Source organism: Halichoerus grypus, chromosome 6, assembly GCF_964656455.1.
Source record: "Halichoerus grypus chromosome 6, mHalGry1.hap1.1, whole genome shotgun sequence".
Classification (NCBI taxonomy): domain Eukaryota; kingdom Metazoa; phylum Chordata; class Mammalia; order Carnivora; family Phocidae; genus Halichoerus; species Halichoerus grypus.
Genome location: NC_135717.1, coordinates 100,036,825 through 100,057,158, shown reverse-complemented (window position 1 = coordinate 100,057,158; position 20,334 = coordinate 100,036,825). Strand labels below are relative to the sequence as shown.

The window sequence follows — 20,334 nt, the reverse complement described above, 5'->3', positions numbered from 1 at the left end:
GAAGCAGACTCCCTGCTGAGCAGGGAGCCTGATGTGGGACTCGATCCCAGGACTCCAGGATGACCTGAGCCGAAGGCAGTCGCTTAACGAACTGAGCCACCCAGGCGCCCGAGACACTTTCTATCTTTAAAGACAGATGTGGCCTTGTCTTAAGCCAAGACATGATCTATTTTAGAAAGAGTTCCCCACGAATGATTTTCAGTTAATATCTTTAATGTAAATGACAGGCACGAAGACTTAGGAAGGCACTGGAGGAAAATACCATATTAGGAATTTTGTTGTCACTGCTATTATTTTGAACCCAGATTTTACTGATAAATTTGGATAGGACAAGCAGTAGCGCTGAAATAAATATTTTGTGATTGAAGAAAATGTATAAATACAAAAGAAAGTAACTGTTTTGGATCTGATCTTTCTCTTTGTCATCTGAATGACATCGGTTTTGAGACTACTAATGAATAATACCTAAGGGCTTACATGTGTGTTTCACTAATATTTATTGTATTTAATAAAACATTGATTTTCATTAAGAAGTTTTATAAGAATATATTGAAATATGAAATAATTACAAGAGTAATTATAGAAATAGATATAATTATGCATAATTTGTATATGTCATGTAATACATATAAATTATAATAAAATAAAGGTTTATAACATGAGGTTTTGACCATATCAGAATTTTCTTCCACTTATTTCTGTATTTCTACCTCTTTTCAAATAGATAGAGTCTCGGGAAAAATTAACTTTAACAGTGAAATTAGAGTTAAGGTATCTTTTATTTTAAATTACTCTTTAGCACTTTGCTAGGGCTCATTTTTAAAAATATATAATTCTTTTAACATATGAATATATTAGGTAGTGTTCACAGATACTTCCTGGTAAGTTTTCATGGCCAATATATATCTAAAATATCCATAAATATTCTAGAAATATTAAACTTCAACTGAAACACATTTGTTAAAAGACTTGGGATTTTTGACATCAATGAAATAGGAATGAAGGAATTTCCATAAGTAAATTGAGGGTTCAAATTCTTCTGTTTCCAGGTGCAATTGCTGGTGTCCAATCAAGATGTAGATAACTACAAGCAAATCAAGGCAGATCTAGATCAGCTTCGACTAACTGTAGAAAAATCTGAGTTGTGGGTTGAGAAGAGCAGCAACTATGAGAATGGAGAAATGGGTGAAAGTCAAGTAAAAGGTGGTGAAGAGCCAATTGAGGTTCGTTTTCAAGATATATTTTGAAATAATCCAAACAATGTCTTTTAATCATATGCCCTATAGCCAAAATTATCCATAAAGAAAAATTTTGTTCTGAGTAGCAGAGCATACAATTTTCATTTGCCAAATCAATTAACTCCATAAACCTGTATTTTGGTTAATTCTTGTGGGTCTTGTGGGTCCTAAGCATAGACCTGTAAAGAGGTGGAAGGTCGTTGTTACCCTTCACTATGGCTATTTATTGCCAACCCGTAAATCATTTCTTTCTTCACTGCTTACCCTTATATAATACATAAAAATAGTTACATGGAACAGTATGCTTTAAGTGCCAGCATGAAAATACCAAAAATCTGTATTTACTCTAAAGAGTGGTAAGATGGTGATCCTAAGTCTTCCGTTGTATAGGTTTTAGTTTTTGGTGGGTTAAGTAGTTGTTGTTTTCACATTTCACTAAATACTAAATAACCATTTAAAGTTTTTAAAGCCATGTTTTAGTGGTAATACTTGGCAAACCAATGCCAACATCCCAATTGATGAGATATTGTTTCTTAAATTCCTGTCTTGTGTTTTATTTAGTTGTTTTATAATCTGCGGGAATGTAGACTATTGAGAGAGGTTTACCTACCCTAGCTTTTCTGTTTGATGGAATACCCAAAATATTGTGTAGTGAAAGGTGAAGACAGAGTAGGAGATAATTTCAGTCCTCAAAATGTGGAAGAGTCCTGAAGGCAATTTCATCTGGTGGGTTACTCCTTCTTCCTTGTCTCAGGACTACTTACCACTAATCTGCACAAAATGTTAGACTTAAATTTTTAGCAATTTTTTCCATGATTTTATAATGGAAGTTATTAGAATGTAGAATTCCTACTCCATATAAATTTGTTTCATGACCAGCTCTTTTGTTGTTGATATAGAGTTCTTCCACAGCATATTTAAGAAATAAGAGGACAGTTAACATTTATGTAGTACTTGCTGTACGTCGTCTTATAGCAGACATTTTCATACATGTTATCTCTTTTTAAATGTTACAGCAAACTTTGCAGAGAGTTAGAAAGACCCAACTGAGATTTTAACCCAGGTCTTTCAGAGGATAAGTTCCAGGCTCTTTAATTGTACAATTGCACTTTCTGATATAATATTTAAAGATGTTAAGACATGTGTTATGCTTTCAGAAGGCTGGAATACCTCTTTTGCAGATACATACTGTGCCTGTGCACATCTTCTAGAGAATAAACATAATGTTGCTTCCCCTTTTAGAACATTGCATTTTTAAAAATAAAGAACAGCTCTAAACCATAGGAAAATACTCTTTGTAAAAGTTTGCAAAAAATCATATAAGAGTATAGGTGAGATGTTCCATGAAGGATGTTAGTCACTCGTCTGCAGTTTAAATTCCTAATTCTCTGAGCGAAGTGGAGAAAGAGCCTTCATCAGTGTGTGTGTGTATATATATATATAGATATCTATCTATCTATCTATCTATATATATCCATGGTATCCCCTAAAGCAGTTTAATAAGCAATTTGTATTGATGTAAGAAAGAAGATGAATAAGTTATCTGATTGGGGATACCTTAGAAACAAAACAGCATTCCACGTGGGTTATAAATCTATTTTTCTAGATACTTGAGATGAATGTAAGTCATTGAAGTGGGAATTTGTTTATTATTTGTTGAGTACAGGATTTATCAGTTCAGAAAATGGTCAGGATTTTAGGTGCTTGAAGCAGGAAGTGATTTAATACAAGGAATTGCATTTTGGGAAAGTCTCGAGGAGTACAGCTTGGAGGCTGCCACCGGACTGTTGATTTCAATGTCAGACAATCATAGCTACGATTCCGATTCTAGAAGCTGCTTCAGCTGCTGCAAGCACTGCGGCTTCACCACCACTCACTCACACCTGAAAAGCGCAGGGCTAGATAACAGAACACTCAGGTCTCCCAGGAATTTTCTTCTCAGCCCTTACAGCCACAGAACGATGGCCTTCAATGGGTAGGGTATTAAGAGCATGGGTTTTGATGTCACATACCTTAGAATTTGCCGCTAAGTATATGTGTGACTTTGGGCAACTTATTTTAATTCCCTGTTTTGTTTTGTTTTTTAATATTCATTCAGTGGACATAATAATGGTATTTCGCTCATGAGAACACTAGATCAGATGAGCAAACTGTGCACATGGCATGTCAGTTAATACAACTTCAGTGCGAAAATAGAAACAAGAAGGTGATATGTTATTTACCAACAAGTCAAGAAGTAAGGCTCCAGCTTTAATTAATTCATTTTCTCAGTGTGGTCACTATGGACCAATAGACGTAATTTGGGGACTGATCTTTTCATGGTTGCATCATGGAAGCAGCATCCTGGACATCACATCTCTGCACAACAACACCAAAAAGAGTATCTATGCCTTTTTACGCATTTCTGAGTCTCCTGTGTAGGAGCAAGGAAACCTTTTCCAGACGTCCCTTAGTAGATTCTATCTCGTGTCTCCTTGTCCAAAGCAGGGCCACATGTTTACCTCTAAACCAGTGGATTATAAGATTAATTTAGCCTAAGTAAAGGATGACCCTCAAGCTCTATGATACCCTCCCCTGAATTACATGGGGAAAGGGTAGATAGTAGAACAAAATTGAAATCTGCTATCAAGGCAGAACAAAGAAAGGCTGTTGGTTAGCAACTGACAGTGTCTGCCAGAGTCAGGAGTCAGTGACTGTTTGTTATCATTTTTATTGGTTTTTATGCACCACATATTGCACTGTTTCCTATGATGGGTATGGAATTATGAAATCTTAGAGTTAAAATATGCTCGCAGGGGTATCAAGTCCAATTCCCGTCTGATGCTTATTTTCTCTCTAAATAGCTCACGTGAGTGAGATGTTTCTTAAAACAAAACAAACTTCTGTGATGGCAAATTCAGCAACTCTTGAGGTAGCACATTCTATTGAAATGAACACATAGCTTAAGAAATAGAATATTACTAGTAAGAAGTCCCTGCGGTCCCTCCCTGTATGCAGGAAGAGACCGTTATCGTGAGTTTATGTTAATTTCCTTGCTTTTCTTAATGGTTTTTGCCACACCTATTTGTATCTCTAAAACATGAAAAACATGAAAAATATTCCATTTAGTCTGTTTTGGATATATTTTGGCCCTCCTTCCTTGCTGATGTGTAGCTGCGACTCATTCATTTTTTCTAATATATATTAGAGAAAGCGCATTACACTTTATGCACATGTTTATCTAGTTAACTGTTGGTGGACATTTTCATTCTTTACAGTGCTAGTGTTTTTAAAGAAACTTTGCTACCAAAAGCAATGCTGCTTTAAAAACTTTTATATGCCACCTGATGCACATGTTTAAGAGACTCTTCAGATTAAAGACTTAAATGTGAGACCTGAATATATAAAAATCTTAGAGGAAAACACAGTAATTTCTTTGACATCACTGTAGCAACATTAAAAGCTTTTACACAGCAAAGGAGCCCATCAACAAACAAAAAGGCAACCTACTGAATGGGAGAAGATATTTGCAAATGATATATCTGATAAGAGGTTAATATCCAAAATATATAAAGAACTTACACAACTTAGCACCAAAAAACCAAATAATCTAATTAAAAAATGGACAGAGGACCTAAATAGGCATTTTTCCAGAGAAGACATACAGATGACCTAACATGATAAGATGCTCAACATCACTCATCATCAGGAAAATGCAAATCAAAACCACAATGAGATACCACCTTACACATGTCAGAATAGCTATAAAAAGACAGGAAATAACAAGTGTTGGCAAGGATGTGAAGAAACCTTGTGCACTGTTGGTGGCAATGTGAATTGGTAGAGCCACTGTGGAAAATAGTATGGAGTTTCCTTAAGAAATGAGAAATAAAAATACCATATGATCCAATCATTACACTCGTGGCTATTTACCCTAAGAAAATGAAAACACTTCAGAAAGATATATGCTCCCCTATGTTTATTGTAGTATTATTTACAATAGCCACGATGTGGAAGCAACTTAAGTGTCCACTGATAGATGAATAGATAAGGAAGATGTAGTGTATATGCACATGCACACTGAAATATTATGCACCCATAAAAAAGAATGAGATTGTGCCATTTGCAACAGCATGGATGGACGTAGAGGGTATCATGCCAAGTTAATTAAGTCAGACTGAGAAAGATAAATACCATATGATTTCACTCATCTGTGCAATCTAAAAAAAAAAAAAAAAAAAAACCCAATGAATAAACAAACAAAAAGCAGAATCAGACCTATGAATAGAACAAACTAATGGTTGCCAGAGGATAGGGTAGTGAGGGATAGGCAAATTGGATGAAGAGGAATAGGAGATACAGGTTTCCAGTTATGGAGTAAGTCACAGGAATAAAAAGCACAGTACAGGGAGTATAGTCAATGATAATGTAACAGTGTGGTGTGACAGATGGTAGCTGCACTTGGTACCATAATGGATAGAGAAGTAGAATCTCTATGTTGTATACTTGAAACTAATGTAACATTGTGTGTCAACTATCCTCAAATAAAAAAAATTAAAAAAAAAAGAGATTCTTCAGGATATATATTTAGGTGTAAAACATCTAGAATATTTACTTTTACCAAATAATGCTAGTTGTTTTCTGAAGACCATGTGACACTCCTTCTAGCATTATATGAGAGTTCCGTAGCCCCATATCCTCACGACGGCTGACTTTCTCACTTTTTCATTTTTGATAATTGGGTGAATTGACATATTCTCTGTTGTGATTTTGTGGGATTACTCATGAGTTCGAGCATATTTTCATAGGCTTATTGCCATTTCACTTCCTTTTCCATTTTAGATTAAACTAAATCTTGTATGGGCAAGTTAATTAGGTCCTACCAATTCATGTATACCTACTACCAAGGTTAAAAATATTTTTGACTTCAAGTCATGCTGATGCTATAGTTCAAACTTGAGTACAATCTTTTCATTTATTATTTCTTTTTTCTTCTTTGTTGTATTGGTAAAAATTTCCAGTATAATGTTGAATAGATGTGGTATCCTTGTCCTGGTTCAGATTTTAAAGGGAATGATTTTAACATTTCACTATTGAATATAAGGTTTATTATCCATTTGTGTTTGTAGATACCCTTTATCAATTGTGGAAGTCCCCTCTATTCCTAGTTTGCTAATTTTTATCATGAATGGTTATTGACTTTAATTAAACACAGTTTATACATCTATCAGGATTGTTATTTTTCTTTAATCTTAATCTGCTAATTTTTTAAAAAAGTTTTTATTTAAATTCCAGTTAGTTAACATACAGTGTAATATTAGTTTCAGATGTACAATGTAGCGATTCAACATCCATACATCACCCAGTGCTCATCCTTAATCCCCATCACTTATTTCACCCATCCCCCTCTTAGTCTGCTAATTTTAATAACAAGAATCATAAATAGAGCTTCTACCATAGTAACCTTGCATTCTAAAATAAATTTATCTTGTTGGTAATTTTTACATTGCTAAATCCAGTTTGCTAATATTTTGTTTAGGATTTTACATCTTTGTTGTCAGTGAGATTGACCTGTAAGTTTCCTTTGTTCTACTGTTCCTGTCAAGTGTTGGTAACAAGGTTAGACTAACTTCATAATAAAATGAGTTGCAGGATCTTCCCCTTTCTTCGCATATGTTTAGATATGTATTCTGTGAATGTTTGATAAAAAACGTATCTGTAAATCTGCCTGGGCCTTGGATTTAGTTTGTGGGAAGATTTTAACTACTGATTCAATTTTTTTAATGGTTATAAATTCATTCAAATTTTCTATTTTGGGTCAGTTTGCTGTATATTTTTCTAGCCATATGCTTTAGTTTTCAAATTTATTGGCATACATTTGTTCATATTCTTTCATTATCTTTTAAAATTTCTGCTATCTCTGTAGCTTCAGGACCCCTCCCTTTTTAAAGATTTATTTATTTTGGTGGGGGAGGGGCAGAGGGAGAGAGAGTCCCACGCTGAGTGCAGAGCCCAACTTGGGGCTGGATCCCACCACCCTGAGATCACTACCCGAGCCGAAGCCAAGAGTCGGACGCTTAACTGACTACACCACCCAGGTGTCCCAACACCCCTTTTTTATTCTTGATATTGTTTACTTGTGTTAACTTTCTTATTTTGACCCTTTAGATTTCACTATTTGTGTTGTATACTTCTGTGGGTTTTGACAAATGTATAATGTCGCGCACGTATCATCTTACCAGCATTGCACATATTTTATTCATGCTTTTTAATGAATCTGTTTTTGGCTTTGTTGAGCTTCTGGGTTTATTTTATTATATTTATTCTATTCTCACCTTTTATGTTGACATACTTTTCAGACTTTTAAAAAATTTAATGGTATAATTTCTTTCTAAGGAACTGCATTCCACAAATTTTGACAAATGCCTTTTATATTATTGTTCAGTATTAGATATTTTAAAATTTTCCATTATGATTTCATCTTTCTCCCAGAATTACTTGGAAGTGAGGTCTTAAATTTCCAAATGTCTAGACGAAATTTATTCCTTTTTGTTATTGAAGTCTTAATTAATTAACTTGTGGCAAGAGAATGTGGTTATGATGCCATCAGTTCTCCAAAATTTGTTGAGACTTGCTTTTTGGCCTATTATATACCATCAGGTTTTGTGAATGTTTTATGTGGGCTTGAGAAGAATGTGAACAGGTATCGGGTTCCTTGTATATGGCTAGTAAGTTAAGCTTCCTGTGTTTGAATCATTTATCTACTTACTAATATTTTTGTTTTCTTGACGTTTCAATAGTTGAGAGAGGGATTTGTTGACATTTTCCACTACAATGGTAGGTTTATACATTTTCCTCTGTAGTTTTATTAATTTTTACTTTATATGTTTTAAGGCTATTTTTGTTAGTTTGGTTTTCTTGCACTTCGCTTTTTTTTTTTTTAATTTGAGCATAGTTGACACGTTTTAAGGCTACTTTATTTGATGCCTATAAATTTAAAATTATTTTTTTCCTGGTAACAAAAACTTTTATCAGTTGAAAGGTATTTTCTTCCTCTTCTGATGATAATATTTCATGTCTTCAGGCTTCTGTTGCTGCTGTTGAGACGTTTGCTGTCTGTTTCATAGTGATGCTTTAATTCTGAAACTGATTGTTTGTTAAACCTTATTATTGCCTCAATATCTGTTAATTTCATTTTTATATTTTCCATATCTTGGACTTTGTGCTGAATTTGAGTAATTTCTTTAGACTTATATGAGTCTCTTTGAGTATGTCTTATCTGCAGTTTACCTACTGACTTTTTAATTTCAGTCATTATATTTTTTCATACCTGCAGTTGAGTTTTAAAACAACCTTTTTGGTCATTTTTTGATCCTCTTTTGTTGCTTGCTAATTTTTGTGATTCCGTATGGCTATTTTATAGACTTTGTATAATAATTCCAGGATCAGAAGTACTTGGGCATTTCTTATGATTCTCACTCACGGTGCTGTTGCTTTATATATTTGGTCACCTTTGATTATGATCTCATACTTTTTTTAAATAGACTTTGTTTTTAGAGCAGTTTTAGGTTTAGAGAAAAATTGTGGACCAAGTACAGTGAATTCCCATACACTCTCCCCATTTTCATAGTATCAACATCTTGCATTAATGTGGTACATTAATGTGGTACATTACAATTGATAAGCCAGTATTGATACATCACTATTAACTAAAGTCCATAGTTTACTCTAGGTTTCAGTATTTGTGTTGTACAATTCTGTGGGTTTTGACAAATGCATAATGTCACATACAGTATCATAGAGAATAGTTTCACTGCCCTAAAAATCCTCTGTGCTCCACCTCTTTGCCCTTCCCTTGTGAACCCCCGAGTCCTGGCAACTGCTGGTCTTTTTTCTGTCTTTATAGTTTTGCCTTCTCCAGAATGTTGTATGGTTTTAATGTTTATATAGTTTTTACAGACTGGCTTCTTTCATTTAGCAATACACACTTTAGGTTCTCGTATGTCCTTTTGTAACTTGCTAGCTCATTTCTTTTTATCACTGAATAACACCCCGTTGTTGGATGTGCAGCAGCTTATCCATTCACCTATTGAAGGACATCTTGGTTGCTTCCAGTTTGGGCCCATTATGAATAATGATGCTATAAATATTCGACTGTTGGTTTTGAGCTTTATGTTTTTGACTTCAGAAATGGGGGTTGAAATTGGGCATGTTTTCCTTCTTAGAGTATTTGTGATTACCTTGGCCTGTTGCCAGGGGTCGCTGCTAGCCTGAGACCATGATGCTTTCTCCTCCTACATCTGTCTGAAGGCAGGAGTCTCAGGTTTAGCTCCCTGAATTTGACGCTTGCTTAGAACAGACTTCACCTCTGAGTTGCTAGTGTTGGCATTTACCTTCAGAAAACCTTATCATGTTGCCTTGAAGTTTAGAGTTCTGATTTGGTTTCAGCTTACTTTTTATTTTTTATTTTTTTTTTTGGTAGATGGAAGGTGGGGTTTTGGAGTCCTCCTTTGTTTTCTGTGAGCCCAGAAATGTACTTAAGATAGGTTCTTTATCTAGGATGTAGCTGTTTTGTAATAGGAGGGCCATTTGCAGTTTTTAAGTTTGCTACTCTTGCAGGAGTTCATGGGAATGTGTTTACTTAGATATTTAGTAATTAAAAAAAGTATTATGAACTTAGATTCTTTGGAACTTTATATGTATAATTACTCTGAGGGTTATGTTTAACCCAGAGAAAATTTCATTTGCTTCTATGAGGCACTTTGGGTTGCTATATTTTTTGTAACCATCTTAAACAATGTTTTGGGCTTGGGACCTTTGAGGCCCCTTTATTAGTGGGAATTCTAGTCCCAAATCTTATGAAAGTGGGCTTGTCCTATAGGAGCTCAGGAGAATTCTTCTCCCTTTTTTTTGGCTTTGAACAAGCCAAGGCTAAGCGAGGTACCCCTTTCTTCTTCTGTGGGCCGCATCTTTTCCTGCCTTATTCTGGATGGCTCCTCTAAGGATTCCTGGTTCTAAGGCAGGGTCTCTAATCAGCGCTCTGTCTTGCTTGGGATTCAGGCTTTGTTTCCTTTCCATTGTGTGTGTGGGACATATTCAAACTCAGTATCAAGGTTATCAGATATGGACGGACGCCCTCAGAGTGGGTCCTGCTTGAATCCAGCGCTTGACTACTACTTGGAAATTTTGGTGAATCTTTATGTGTCTGGCCTCCGTTTACTTCCTTTTCTTTACTAAAAAGGGATCTCTTTTTTTTAAAATGGGACATTTGAAAGATTTTATCTATCACTCTTAGATGCTGTATACTTGGAGGGGTTTCTCTGCAATTCAACTTTGTCACATTTGACGTTCTTAAATTTTCTTTAAACTCTTAGAGACTCGGGCACCTGGGTGGCTCAGTAGGTTAAGCGTCCGCCTTCAGTTCACGTCATGATCCCAGGATCCTGGGATCGAGTCCTGCATCAGATTCCCTGCTCAGCGGGGAGTCTGCTTCTCCCTCTTCCCCTCCCCTCTGTTCTCTCTCTCACTCTCACAAAATAAATAAATAAATAAAATCTTAAAAAAATAAACTCTTAGAGACTCTTCCTCAAACTCTTCTTTATTTTGGGCCCATATATTTATCCTTTGAATGTCTGTTTATTGATGCTAGGATTGTGGACCATATCTGAACCACCTCTATTTGGTTGCTGTGTGTCTCTCTAGAGCAAAATCCTTCTTTTGAACGTTCTGCTTAAAGTACGATTTTGGTTCCTTCACCATCATGCCTATGTAAGCCTTTGTACACACCTGAACTTCTCATTTCCGTTCTTACTCCCTTTTGATCAATACCTGTAATCAGATCTAATGTTCGAGATAATGGCTCTTGCCCTCAAAGAATGAACGCATAGAAAACAATATGCCAGAATGTCTGATTAAATACTGAGCTGTGTGGTCAGACGAGGGAGGAGTCAGTGTGGGCTGGAGGACTTGGAGAAGGCTTCACTGTTCTGAAGGGTCGGGAGGATTTAGTTAGCTAATATATTCAAGAATAATAAAAAGAGAATCAGTTCAGCAAGAATAAGTGGTTTGTATTTGAAATATCTGGAAATTGGGAGCCTCTGAACATTCTTGGGTTGGGAGGTGAGTATACCATCTTGGAAAATTTGGTCTGGCAGAGCAAGAGACTAAAGGTGGGGACCAACTAGGAGCCTCTTGCTTAAATTGAGGTGTGAGGTTATGCAAGCATGAACTAAGGTGGCAGCAGTAGAAATATATACAAATGGGTAGATTGAGAAACCAGGAGAGTGGTACATTTATAATAGCTTAATATAAGGAGAAAAAAGTGAGAAGCTACAAAGTTGTTAACTTGTGCACAACCAAATAATCTACACTTTGCAATGAACCAACTGCCAAAGATAGTGACAATTTATCGTAAACAGGATGAAATATGTCACAATGTCAATGGCAACAGCCAGTAGCAGGCAGGACGGACTCTAGCAGGCCAATACAAATAATAATCCTTTGTTGTTTAGTAAATCTTTACAAAGGCTCTAAACACAGAATGATTAGCATTGTTTTAAAACAGATCATAATGGTCTAACTTTGTGCCTGCTTAGATATCAGAAGACCAGATAACATCAATGTGATTTTTTAAAATGTGATTCTTCATCTTAACAATAAAAAATCTTTCCTATAACATAAAAGTTTTTTTTTTTTTTTTCCCCTCAATAGTAGGTTCTCTTTACTCTAGGCCATAAATGGGAATGGATAGTCTTTCTACTAAGACTAACAAATCTCAGCATATGATCCAAAATTATCCTGTTACTGTAGGGAGGTGGATGGGATGGATTTGGTCATCTAGTTAGCCCATTGCATCCCTAGCACCTATGAGCTTTACTACCTGTTGTATATGATAATATTTTCTTTTATTAAGCTTACCTTCCAGGGCATTAAAAAACTATACCATCCTTGTTGAAAGATTAAAGGCTAGAGTATAACAAGTTGACAATATCTGTAGCATTAGTAATTCATCACATTCAAATAGGTGTTGAATTCTAAATATAGGGAAGGGGGGATTAACTCAGAAAATCATATCTGAATGGGTAAAGTCAGGACTGCCCTTTATGTTCATCTACCTCTTTATGAAGGGTTGAGAAGCAGGTCACTTGGGCATCATCGAGCTTCTAAGAGAAGTTCCCACTCATGTTATTCATTTTGGCTGCTAATTTTTCTTCACACCAATTGTGCTTCTGTAGCTGTATGTCTGTATCTCTGTATTTATCTACCCACCTGTATTTGGTTGCCTGCTTCTTTTTAAAAAGCTTACTCATACTGATCTAGAGTTTAATATTTGAGCCGTCTATCTAGTTTTTACCTCAGGGACTATTTTTTTTTTTTTTCATTTTCAGGGTTTCTACTTGGTTCTTTTTCACATCCATGCATTCTAGATTCGTATCTGCCCGCTTAGCTTCATATTTTTTTGTTCTTTTAATGGATTTGTAATGTAAGGAACAGAGTTAACTGAAAAATGTCCCTAGGGGCTCACTCTGGGTTGTGTAGACAGCAGGCTGGCTGTACTGTGTTGGGGAATGTGGGAGGCAGTGTCTTCTTTTCTGAGAAGCCGTACACCAGCTTGGCTTCTGATGGGATCTGTGGCTTCCACTCCTCAGCAGGAGCTGTCCAATTCCTGTGGGCGCCGTAGCTGGTATTCCTGATAAATTCCTATAAATGATGGGTACCTGAATCCAGACAGCCTAGTGCCCAAGAAGTAAGTTTGTGTGTACCTTTGCTGGTAGGTTGCTCTCACACTTGCCTCATAAGAAGTTACTACAAGGTGGGGATAGGAGAAGTTACTCAGAAACCTAGACCCATACTGGTGTTTGGCAGAGCACCCAGCACCTACTGTGGAATGATGGAAGGATGGGGGACACTTGCCTTCTCTTGCCGGCACTTGGCTTGTAGTTTTTCCCCTTTCCTGATGAAGCTATCCTTGATCTCTGCTAAGTGATGCTGTGGAGTCAGCCTGAGCATGTGGCAGCCACAGAGGGGTCCGCATGATGTGAGAGACGTTATTCCTCACTTTATCTCTATGATTATTTTAAACAAACTTCTAAGTCCTTGAAGATTTCTTGACTGTTTGCATTTCACTGGGAATGATATACTCTCATTATTGAGGTTTCTTGTTGTCTTAGCATTAACTTTCCTCATAGGCATTTGGATTTTATGCAGATTTATCTTAGTGAGAGAATGAACTTAATTCCTTCCTTTCTTCTCTCCCTCCTTTTCTTTGCTTCCCTCCTTTGCTTTTTCTCTATTTCTCTTGAGATACATTTTCCTTGTCTCATGATTTTTCTGTTACCTCCATATGCTATTATTCTTTTAAAAATTAAAAAAAAAATTTATTTTATTTTATTGAGAGAAAGAGTGTGCAAGCAGGGGGGAAGGGGCAGAGAGAGAGAATTTTAAGCAGGTTCCATGCCCAGCATGGAGCCTGACATGGGCTCAATTCCATGACCCTGAGATCATGACCTGAGCCAAAATCAAGAGTTGGACACTTAACTGACTGAGCTACCCAGGCACCCCATGCTATTATTCTTTAAAAGCAAAAACTGGTTTCCATTCTTTGCCTACCACTTCTGATCTTTTTCCTTTGATAAAGCAAGCAAGCAAGAAGGCAGATCCCTCTAGAAGGATATCTGAAAAAAAAAAAATACTGTGCTTTTCCAAGTGTTAGTACTTTGATTCTGCACAGCAAGGAAAATAGTTCTACATAAACTTTGTTTCTTCAGCAAAACTTATGATTGACTAACTCCTGACAAAAGCAACTGGTAGAATGTCTAACCTTCATGGCTTGGTTTAGATGGAGTCCATATGCTTTATACAGAACCTTCCTACATGACCTGATCAATGAGCGACACTGTGGTCATTGTATGAAGAACTTTTATCCATTAATTTTGGAGCGTGTTTTCCTGAATTTCCCTTTTCTGAAATTTGTTTTCTTACCTCCTTTTTTTCAATTTTTGCCCCAGACTTCATTGTATATTTATTTCATTTATTTATATAACATTACGTATCCCTGTCCTTTGCCTCTGAGCAAATGCTACTGAAGGTGATGGCTGTAGATGAGTGTCACAAAATAAATCCTTTCACAAGACATACAGCTGAAAACTAATTTTTGGTTTTGAGCCAAATGCTACTTTTACACATCCTCATTCTATTTGGTTGTCATGTAAATTCTTAAATGTAATGCTTGTATCTCCTGAATTTGTTTCTTTAAATTACTTCCACTGTAAGAATCCTTTCCCTTCTTGTCCTTTGGGCCTACATTTACAATTAATGCTGTTTTAGGATAAACTTAGTATTTCTCCTCTTGTTATATCGTTCCAATTTTAGTATATGCGCTGCCGAAGCGAGCACTCTCCTCTTGTTATAAAGAATGGTTACTTTCTCACTAATTTTTTTTTTTTTTTGTTTTGCCATTTGTTCTCAATTTACTATAAGTTGTTAGTGAGGATTCTAAGTTCCTATATGGTTTATTTTCCTCAGCAGGTGGCTTGTAAGAAAATTCTAGAAGTTGATTCACTTACATCAGAGCATGCAGATGTCATTAGACCAGGTATTAACGTTTCTGTAGCGATTGCTTGCCAAAGAGGGAAGTCTGAAAGACGGTGCCAATGGCTTTGTCTTACATTCTACATGGACAACCCCCTTCTCACAGCTGTATCAGGGAGTGTTGTGATATGAGTGTGACTGGGGAAGCTTCTTTCACCTAACATATCAGGTATCAGACATAGTCTCTAAGGGCTCTATTATGTTGCTGTTTTCATTTCCTGTACGGTGCTTTGTTATTCTCTGTCACCCTGCTGACTAGAGGGTTGTCTATCCTTTCTATGTTTTATAAAATACTGGGGAGGATTATCTAAAAAAGTATTATATATTACATTATATAAATAAAGTATTATAAAAAGTATTATACACTGCTGTACTGTAATGAGTTCCTGTTGCATTTTTATGAAAACAACTATGAGTTCACATTGAACATACCATCATCAATACATTCCCAATGTTTTCCCAATATCCCTCTAATGCACTGTAGTGGCACACACCCTTTTTTGGTACCTTATTTATCAGAGATATAGATAGTTGAGGAGATTCGGGATGTTTTCTAGGACATCTGATTAAACATCATCAAATACTAATTAAAATGATGTCACATGAGTCAGAAAATACCAATATTGTATTTGTCTTGGGACAAAGGGAAAGGAAAACAGGTTTGGGGTTAGGTTAGGAATATGTTTTTACCCTCTAGAAGGGAAAGTGTTTGGGCTTGAGCTGAGGGAAGTCTGGAGGGAATTTATCTGCTGGTAATGGTGGACATCACCTCTTCTGCACATTGTAGATCTTGGGCCAAGTCTTCAAGCAGCCTTAGATGCCAACCAGGGAAGCAGAAACTGTCAGCCATGACCCCATAATTGTCCAAATTAGCTTTACATGCAAAGTCAGATAAGTAGATCTAGGGTGATTTTAGGGCTCTGTAACCCTCTAGGTATCTTCCTAAATGACTGGTATATGATGTTACTCTTAGATGGGAGGGAGAAAAAAAATATCATTCCACAGTAAGGTTATCATTCAGTTGTCTGAAGGAGGTGACATTTGTTATGAAGAGCTTCAACTAAATTATAATCTGATCGGTGAATCAAAATATAAAAGACTGGTTATTGGATTTTCTTTCATGTTTTGGAAGAAGGTGGGAAGGGAAATGAAGGCATTTGACATCTGAAGTTGGGAGAGTGGTGATTGGTAAGTGATGTCACTGATGGAGTTGAATAATGGTTATAGGAAGAGAAGGCTAGGGATACAGATGGGGAGCAGAATGCTTTGCAGACTTGCTGACTTGACAACATTGCTGAGGAAGGACATCCTTTAACTTCATTGGGGTGGGGACAAAGAGAAGACGTGCACTGAGCTATTTTAATCATGCAGCTGCAGATGCAGGCAGTTCTACATTGTAGGATTTGGAAAGTCTTTTTTTTTTTTTTTAATAAGCACGACTGCCCTTGTTGAAATTAAGGAGCCAGATTCCCATTAATTGGTGCCAATATTTAGTTCACCATATAGTTCATACAATATCACTTCCCTATATAATTTTTGCTATTGATATAAAAGTTTGCTTGACTGATGCAAAATAAATTTTGGGGGGTAGCTATATTCAGAATCAGTATTTGCTTAGGTATTCACTTTTTGAGTCTCTGTCTAGCACTTTGTTACCCATCCAATTTCTAGACTCTTCTAGAAATATCTAGACCCTTCTAGACTATTCTTGCTATATTGTTTCTAAACCTACTGTTTTATGTTACAGTATATGCTATGCAATTAAAAATCTAGCTGCCTCTATGAAATCACTGAACTTAGCAGTTTCCCATACTCCATTAGAGGAAATAAGTTCAAATTCTTCCAGATGACAAGAAATAATTATAATAAAGTGCAAATACTTTTGCAGTGCCATATTTATTCTTCATCACAGTTGTCAAAAGGATAATTTGGGTATCTACTATATGCATGGCACCGTTCTCAGTGTTACACATTTTTTTTCTGAGCCTGTTCAGCTCTGGGACTCTGCATAAGTTATACTTCTGCATTTTGTACCTCACTAATATTTTGATGTTAGAATGAAGGCATGACTTTGTAGATTTGGCCACGGACCTAAGATCAAAGTTACATAGGGTATAAAACATATAATCAATTTCTGCCCTTTCTGGAGGAAAACTTTTGGAACACCTTTACTTAGAGCATTTTGGCATCAAAATAAGAAAATGAAACCTAACTGTAATTACATAGTTTACATATTTCTTAAATTCCCCTGATACGCTTTGGAATCATCCAGATGTTCTGTGGGTTAATATTTTTGTTCTGTTTAATTACATTGAACTATTTTCTGAAATTAAAAGGGGCTGCTTATTGAATTCTCCAGTGCTGCCTCTTTTGTTGACTGCTGGCAATTTTAAATTAAAATAATTATTCTTCATAATTCCCATACTTATGGAGTTTAGCATTGTCTGTATCTTCCCCTGGGCTGAACTAAAGAGCATAGCTTTTTGTAATGTAGTACGTTTTGCCTGAGATTACTTTTCTTAAAACAAAACAGTTGCTTTTTCTTCAGGTCATTGTTTGAAAAATAGACTTAAATATATTTGCTAAAGCTTTGCCTGTGTTTGCAACTGATTTTTTTAAAGGTGACATGTATCAGAAACATCTCCTTTCCACTATAGGAGCTTTGTCAATCTTTAGACTTGGTAATATCTTAATCCTGGTTTGTAGTACAAACTTGGTTTTCTTTAATATTTCTTTTCTTCCAGAAAAAAAATGAACATGGCCTTTTTAAATTTCAACCTCCACCTTTGTGATCAGAAAAAGGAAATTTCATCATATTTCTAGCTTTTGAAATTTTTGCTTCTCATCAATAATTTTTGCTATCAGATAGAAACCCTGTTTGTCTCATTCTCTGACCCCCTGTCTTTATCCATCTAAATACTTGCCATTCATATCAGCACTTGGGCTCCTTTCCTCTACTGCACTGGCTTCTCTTAGGTATGTAGCTTTACATTTGCTTCTACAAGTTTTTAGGATTCACTTACTGCTTGTTGTCTCGCAGACAATCTCTCGCATTCTTTTTTCTCTTTATTTACCTGCAGTAGAGGTTGGACTGTTTTCCTTTCCCTCCTAGCATTTGTTAGGATGGATAGGTGACACAATCCTGGACTCCAGCAGTAACACTGTGAATGTTTTCAGCGTTCACTAGTCTTTACTTTTTGCAGTTCCAGTTCTGTTGAGTGAAAGAGACAGGTGGTCAGAAAGGTAGAAAGTAATTTTGAAGACTATCAATGGCACGATAAAACAAGGAGAGTGGGGTTTAAAGAAAATGATAGTGAGCTACAGAATCAAATGCTAAAGAAAGTTTTGGTGATTATGAGTCATTGGCACATAAAGCAATTTTAATACAGTGTGGTAGAGAGTATTCTTTTGAGAAATCTAGTGGGGCCATAACCTGAGATGCACGAGTACTCCCAAGGAGGGGCAGTATCACTGAAAAATGCTTGGTTATCCTCAACTTAGCCATATTTTTAAAGAGGTGAGAAAGAATCAGTAGACAGCAGAAACTACTCATGCACAGGAAACAGAGGTGAAGCACGGAGAGGAGGCAGGGGAGATGGAATTTGAAAAATCCATGCACCAAAAGTTTTTTTTTTTTTTTTTTTTCCTCTGAGACACAGCAGGAAAGGTAAGTTTGTGGATGGTACTGGAATTTGCAGGTGGAAAAGAAGAAATGTTCATTTGCTCCATAAAATGGTAGGAGAGGTTATTTGCTAAGATCGCATTCAGATTGGAAGCCTCTATCTTGGACAGTATTTGCCAGGAACAGAAGCAAAGACGAATACAAAGCTTACTAAGTGGTGATGGGTCAGCACTGGTCAAGTCACTCTCCTTCTTGAAGCCTTTCCTCAGAATTCTTTGACGAGCATGGACGGTTTTTTCCTTTCTTTCTTGGTTTGTATTAATTTTGTGATTTGTCATGGAAACAGCTTGGGACAAATGAAATTACATTGATTGTCTTTGCATATTTTTGTTACTTTTCCCTGAACTTAGATTGGGGTCCCCTTTAACTGTGAGAACCCGACACCATCAATATAGTCAGGAGTTCAGTGTGTTTTTGACTCAAGTTGGACTTGACATGCATCCCAGTGCCATTTTGTACATATTGTAAATCAGGAAGGCAATCAGGTCCCACTCTACTAATTGCCCTCTCTCTTGCAACACGCACTAGCTCTTCTTGCCATCCTCTGTACACGCTCATATGGGCTCTTTCTGCAGTACCTTTGGCTAAAGTGACTTCTTCACCTAACAAGTGCCCCCCTCCCTCCACATGTCTCTCATGCTTAAATAGTTTTCATCTTTCAAGACCTTGGCTTCCACTTGACCTCTTTCATAAAGCTGTCTAAAGATAGAGCTATTCTCCCTTTCTCTCTCTGTATAGTGAATTCTGCTCAGTTCAAATCTTTATTTTCATATTTCTTCCAGTTTTCTTAGTTAGACTATAATTTTCTTGTGGGAAGGACCACATACCCTATTTCTTTTAGATCCACTCACCTTTGTCTAGTACCAGGCATGTATTAAGTCTTAATAAATGCTCAGGTATTAAATTATTTGTAATGTGTTTTATTTTTATTTAGTGATTATAAGAGTTGATATTTAAAATATGTCACTCCCTATATTTGTCTTTTATTGTGCTGCTACAGATAATGGTTGTTACAGTGAAATATTTTTGGCATTTCAGGACCTCTTAATAAGCTTTATTAATTTATTAACTTAAAATATTATTTTTTAATTTAAATTTTATTTTCCTTTCTTCATTTTCATGGTTCTGTACATGCTTGGCTGGCCCCAAGTCGTGACTCTTAGGGATGTCATGGTAACCTGGCAGAGAATTCTTGGGTTAAAGTGTTCTTTCCTTCCATCTCTGATATGTTTTTTCAGCTGTTATGATATGCTTTTTCACCTTTTTTTTACCCCCTGTAGTTTATCCCCCATGATAAAATTACACATTTTATCACCTGGATTTTTACTATTCCTTCTCCTATCGGCTCTGTAAAGCAATGATATGTCTGGTATATTTAGCATAAGGAAATACACTGTGTAATAACTTTTCCTTTTTAACTTAACTCATTAATTATTAGTAATACCATCTATCATGTAATTTGGCTGTTATTGGGAATTGGTAATTTGCATGATTCCTTCAAGCCAAGGAACGTTTTATGGGATAAAAAAGTAGAACGGTAACATTTAGGTTGAAAAATAAATTACAAAATAATTATCAAATATATTTATTATTTATTACAAAATAAATAAATTTATTACAAAGCTATGTATGGGGTAAAAATACATACTTGTGTTTATTTTAGGAATCAAGCATTTTAAGTCCAGTGCAGGATGGAACAAGGAAACCTCAGATTGACAGCAATAAGAGCAATAATTACCGGATTGTAAAGGAGGTCAGCACATGTCAAATGTTTTTATATGGGTTTATATTTGGGTGGCAAATAACTTTTGCTTGTGTATTACATTTAATGTTATATTCCTTATA

The 20,334-nt window shown here is 36.0% G+C and overlaps 1 protein-coding gene and 1 long non-coding RNA gene across 11 annotated transcripts in view; one reads left to right on the top strand and one right to left on the bottom strand.

The window, feature by feature from the left end:
• The window catches only part of ITPR2 (inositol 1,4,5-trisphosphate receptor type 2), a 494,379-nt gene that overhangs the window by 194,433 nt on the left and 279,612 nt on the right, over window positions 1–20,334 (top strand). For all 7 annotated transcript variants that reach the window (XM_036080194.2, XM_078075789.1, XM_078075790.1 and 4 more), the window contains 2 exons: window positions 1,050–1,223; window positions 20,153–20,242. In XM_036080194.2, the coding sequence (XP_035936087.2) occupies window positions 1,050–1,223; window positions 20,153–20,242 (264 nt within the window). The remainder of the gene's footprint in view (window positions 1–1,049; window positions 1,224–20,152; window positions 20,243–20,334) is intronic.
• Window positions 1–20,334, bottom strand: part of LOC144382353 (uncharacterized) — a 162,301-nt gene that overhangs the window by 112,767 nt on the left and 29,200 nt on the right. For all 4 annotated transcript variants that reach the window (XR_013449116.1, XR_013449118.1, XR_013449115.1 and 1 more), the window contains exon 2: window positions 17,882–18,018. This is a non-coding gene — a long non-coding RNA (uncharacterized LOC144382353). The remainder of the gene's footprint in view (window positions 1–17,881; window positions 18,019–20,334) is intronic.